At 43.6% G+C, this 4,984-nt stretch overlaps 1 protein-coding gene across 2 annotated transcripts; it reads right to left on the bottom strand.

Moving 5' to 3' along the window:
* Window positions 1-602: 602 nt before the first annotated feature.
* Window positions 603-4,032, bottom strand: LOC125551627 (lipase-like). Of its 2 annotated transcripts, none has more exons than XM_048714893.1 (10): window positions 3,769-4,032; window positions 2,963-3,042; window positions 2,746-2,811; window positions 2,606-2,653; window positions 2,442-2,509; window positions 2,183-2,255; window positions 1,917-2,078; window positions 1,419-1,613; window positions 1,112-1,200; window positions 603-1,034 (listed from the first exon to the last, which is right to left on the bottom strand). In XM_048714893.1, exons 1-10 carry the CDS (start codon window positions 3,881-3,883, stop codon window positions 845-847), a joined length of 1,086 nt encoding a protein of 361 aa, XP_048570850.1. In that variant the 5' UTR covers window positions 3,884-4,032; the 3' UTR covers window positions 603-844. The 2 variants fall into 2 exon arrangements, with proteins under 2 accessions (XP_048570850.1, XP_048570851.1); XM_048714894.1 differs by having other exon boundaries at window positions 1,563-1,613.
* Between the last annotated feature and the right edge of the window lie 952 nt (window positions 4,033-4,984).

Genomic DNA, 4,984 nt, shown 5'->3' with positions numbered 1-4,984 from the left:
GGAATCAGTGCCATTTGCAATTCTCTGTCGTCTCTCAAGATTTCAATGTTCGCCATGTTTTATGTCGTTACCAAATGCGCAAGCATTCGCCGCGCCATGATCCGACGGTGCATATCTTCAGCACATGCTGTGCAAATGAGGCGTAGAACAGTAGCAGTTGATATGCTGCAACGTACTCCCTCCGTTCCAAATTACTCGTTGCAGAAATGGATGTATCTAGAACTAAAATACATCTAGATACATCCATACCTGCGACAAGTAATTCGGAACGGAGGTAGTATCTATTCTTCTCGATTCTCCGATATGGTGCAACCCTACAGGGCAAGCAGATGGCAATGGAGAATATTTGAATAGATATGTATCCTTTATCCTCAGTTTTCCCACCGGGCACTGCCGACTAATGTACAACTTTGCATCTTGGGAATCCAGGTTCCAGCATGATTTCGATCAGTTCCTGGCTCCTCAGACCTTCAAAGGGCAGCACTCTTTTGATCATAAATGCATATCTGACGCCAAGGCACCAAGAGAGGCGAGACGAAATGCTGAGAGAAAATATAAGAATATCTTTCAGTAGGAATGAAGAATCACAATAAGCTAGATAGTGAAAAAACCATGATACTATCAAATGTTTTTATTATTTGAGCCTGTGATATCATCAGGCACATCAATTACAATGTCGACTGAGCTTCATGTACAATTCTCACTAGAGTAAAGGCGGCCACATTCTAAAGGCGAAACCTTATCCTCAGGAGACCTCCTACAGCACCCAACGTGTCTACATTACATGAAATATTTACACAAAACATAAAATAATATATTGTACAGTTTACCCTCAGCTAAAGGGTTAGATAGATTCCACAGGATATCGCTCCTGTGGATATCTTGATAAGATGATAGCTCCATCAACTTGAAGAATGTCACCATAGGCTGAGTTGGATGTGCCAATCACAAATTGACAGGTTCCCCTTGAATCAGCATGTAGGTTAACACCATAATACTCGAGATGATCTGCCACACTTCTCCCGTAGACCGATCTATTCAAGCAAGAACAAAGCTTAAGCAAAACAGGAGGGGCATACTTTTACAACAAATGTGAGAGGCATGTCAATACCTGCTGCAGGTTGGGTCCTCGCCTGAACAATCACAGACTGTCTCATTCCTTGTAACCACATTTCCTACTATGGTCTCACGAAGCCAAACCTGAAGACGGATAAATGTGCAACAAACGTATAACTTAGAAACTACTCCCTCCGTTCCAAATTACTCGTCGCAGAAATGGATGTATCTAGAACTAAAATACATCTAGATACATCCATACCTGCGACAAGTAATTCGGAACGGAGGGAGTATAACTTAACAAACTCTATCTACAAGACCATCAATTTACTGCGGAATTCTTTTCAAGTAACAGCATTGACCTCTCTTGCAAAGTGGTGATATGTCCATTCGCCTAGGTAATAAAAGTATGGTGGCAAATGTGGAACAATGTCATTTTCATGGGTCACGCGGATTGTTCTTGGAACCTGCTCGTTGAAGTATTCAGCAAAAGCAGGATTGCCTACCCGAGGCTGTCCAAAAGTTATGAGCTGAACTTTGTGTGACCCCCATTTAACCTGGAAAACAGAAGGCGAGAAATCAGTTGACTGAATCTCATATACCTAATATAATAGACAGGGTTTTATTGTGAAAAAAAAGGATAGCTTCATCCTTGCTTTGTTGGATTTACATTCAATGTGAAAACTCATGACCCACATTGGACATATGAAATAGTTTAGATCAAAATCGGAATTTAGCTGTTTATGGCATGGTTTGAATTAAACTGCATGTACTTCCATAACATCCCACAGAAAGTACGCAGAATTGAGGATACATGTCCAAGTAACACACGAAGACACAGATTGCTCAAAGGTACTTACAGAGAGATCAAGGGCACAAAATGAAGCTAAAGCCCCTCCCATAGAGTGACCTACAACATTTATGGGTAGTCTTCCATATGTCTTCCATGCCCACTGAACAGATTTCAGGATCTCATGCCGCAGAGTTGTATTATAATATGCAGAATAAAATCCATGGTGGACCTGCAGTATGAGAAAGAAAACATAAGGTGAACAAGTGATGTCAAACTCATTTATATTTCGTAAGAAAATAATAGTACATTGATCGGTGGAGATAGGAGAGATACCATTGCATCTGGCATGCCTGGATAAGTTACATCTAGCTGCTTCCAGAAGAGATCTTCAATCCAATTTGAGGCACTTCAAAAGTAAATTTTGATGTTGGAATGAATGGTTATTAGCAATATATTATGTATTATATTTTAAAGTAAACACTGTTATGTCTAGAAACTATTCGCTAGAACAGGCACAGATGAAAGATGTGCCCACATGGTATAAAATTTGGTAGGCAGTAAGTTATGTAACATAACCAGCAATTATTTGTACCTGTGTTCTTGGGTGCCTCTAAAAGCAATTATTATGGATCGTGGATCAGGGGCAACTCCAACAAAAGCCTGCTCAAAAGTATTACTTTTATATATGAGCATAATTGTCATTTAAAACTGCATGCAAGAAGATCATGAGAAGCCGTGAACACAAAAATAACGAACCTGTAGACATTTCTCTACATCTACAATGATCTCTATCATCTCAAAACCCTGTGTCAATAATCAAACAAAGAACGTAGTTATGGCCAGTTTGTACAGGCAGCATAAGAAGCCAAGTCTGGTTTCTGTCTCATGGGTTGTACCTTCGTGTGACCTTCACACCTTGGACAAGTCCATGTCAAAAGTGAGGTTAGGTCGGATGTATACACCTGGAATTCATTTAGGCAAGCCAGGTCATAAAAAGATTTTTTGAGTCACGCAAGGATATTCCCATCACAGAACTTCTCTGGCTAGGAGTTTGAGGAACTAAGTTCTTAAACAAATTATGTGCTAGTATATATGGTTCAAAGAGGAACTTACAGCAGATGCATATTCAACAAGAATATGAGCAAGAGTACTATTGTATGAGTAACCACCATCAGATTGCTTCCTCCTGAGCTCTGCATTGCACAAAGAAAGTGTAAACAACTTGATGCTACATTATGCAAAACAATGAAGGGCTTTGTGATGTCCAGCAACGGTAGCAGTTCAAGGAATCTACATATCAGATATTAGTGTTCGGTTTTGTGATGTCCAGCAACATTTTCCAGTCTCGGCAAGGATAAGGTAGCCCACTGATCTCACCTTTCATGCATGGTTGTTCTCTATGAGATTTGCACATCTCCAAGCAAAGGCGCTGGAATTATATGTAGTTAGTATTATATCAAGGGGTGCATCGCTTCCTACATCACTGTATTGCTTCGTGGCACGACAGTAAGCAAGTGAAATATGCCAAGCAAACATCTGAACTTGAGAACGCATGAAGCATCTGAACTTTACTGTCCCCAACCAAATTTCCCACAGATTAGACGAAATCTGTTGCTCTAGCAGTCCCCGCACTAGAGTTTTGATCTCCCCTTAGCATACCACTCATCAACTCCTGCCCAATTAACTTTAAATTTCGCTAAATCACTTCTATCTTGTCCCCTTCTCGCATTGCTCCCAGCACAGCCGGTGGAACTAATAACTCCTGAATCTCGCTCGATTTTTCCTCAACCCCAACCACAAATCCGGCGAAACCAGCTACAATCATGGCACGGAACCACGCACACCGGGCACGCGTGGCAATGAAGCGTTTCATCTACGGAAGCAAGATGAGACAGGGGGAAAAGTCAAGAGATCGTCACCTCCTCCTTCCACCGCCGCCGTTGCTGCGTCCGCGGGAGAGAACACGAGAAGAAAAAGTCCCGTGAGGGCCAGCAGCACCACCGCCGCGCTCGCCGCCCGCCTTAGCGGCGCCATGGCCGACGTCTGTTTCTTTCCCTCTCTCAGCAGCACCAAACGGAGACGTGTGATGAGCAAGGAAGAGGACGGGAAAGTAGGAGCAAAAATTAGAACTTTTCTTATGAGGGTTGTTATTACGTGAAACTGCGAAACGGTTGACGGGGACTCGGACCCGTTTTCGTTTTACACCTCGGAGCACTGGCACTAGAGCGTGTTTGGTAGCTTGCATGGAGGCCAATCACAAAAAAAAATGTTTGATTCCCTGTGTTCATTGTTTTTTTTTACGAGTCCCTGTTTTCATTGTTAGACCTGCATCCTACGGAACTTTAAGCAGCTCCCAGCCAGGCCCACTAGGAACGTCTAAATCAGCAGTTTTTTTAAAGCCAGGCACGTGGGCGGCGGCGGCTATACGGGAGAAGCCACGCTCGACAAGTCGCATTGCTTCCCGAAGCATCGGCAATAATTATCCCCACCTTCCCTCACCGCTCTCCCTCCCCTCCCTCCCCTCTCCTACTCTCACAGGTGGTGGCGGTGTTCACCGGATCGGAGAATAGCAAGGCGACCACCGGCATCTGCAACATCACCAGCAACACTTTGGCAATGGCGATAAGCACTATTTTGACCTCCTCACTTACTATTTTTCATTCGACCCGTGTTCTAGGAAAATGGGGAATCGGGGTAAATAACCATAGGACTGATCATAACATCATCATGAGTTTCTAGTAGCAATGGATTTTAGGGTTCCAGTCCGGATTGAATACAAGGAGAATGGGGATTAGGAGTTAATCTTATACAATAGTTTCTAATCTTAGCCCTGGCGACCCTGGAGGCGGTTGGAGCGGCGGGTGCCCTTGGCCTTGTTTTTGTCCTCTGGCTAGACCATCATCTCGTCGTCCTCGGTGGAGTCCAAATCGATTGGCAAAGCACGGTGGCCTGGCTCCGGTGCCCTAACAACCATCTTCATCGCTTCTTCTTCCTCCTCCACTTTTGTGTTGTTCAAAATGCCATAAACTTTGTGCTCTTCATAACGTAGATCCAGACAGAGAACAATGACAAGGAGGTGGTGCCTCCCATAGACAAGGGCAAGGAGGTGGTGCCGCTCTTGGAGGTTGTGCCAGC

Source organism: Triticum urartu, chromosome 4 (assembly GCF_003073215.2).
Source record: "Triticum urartu cultivar G1812 chromosome 4, Tu2.1, whole genome shotgun sequence".
Lineage (NCBI taxonomy): Eukaryota > Viridiplantae > Streptophyta > Magnoliopsida > Poales > Poaceae > Triticum > Triticum urartu.
The sequence above is the reverse complement of the archived record's forward strand: the minus strand, read 5'-3'. Positions and strand labels throughout refer to the sequence as shown.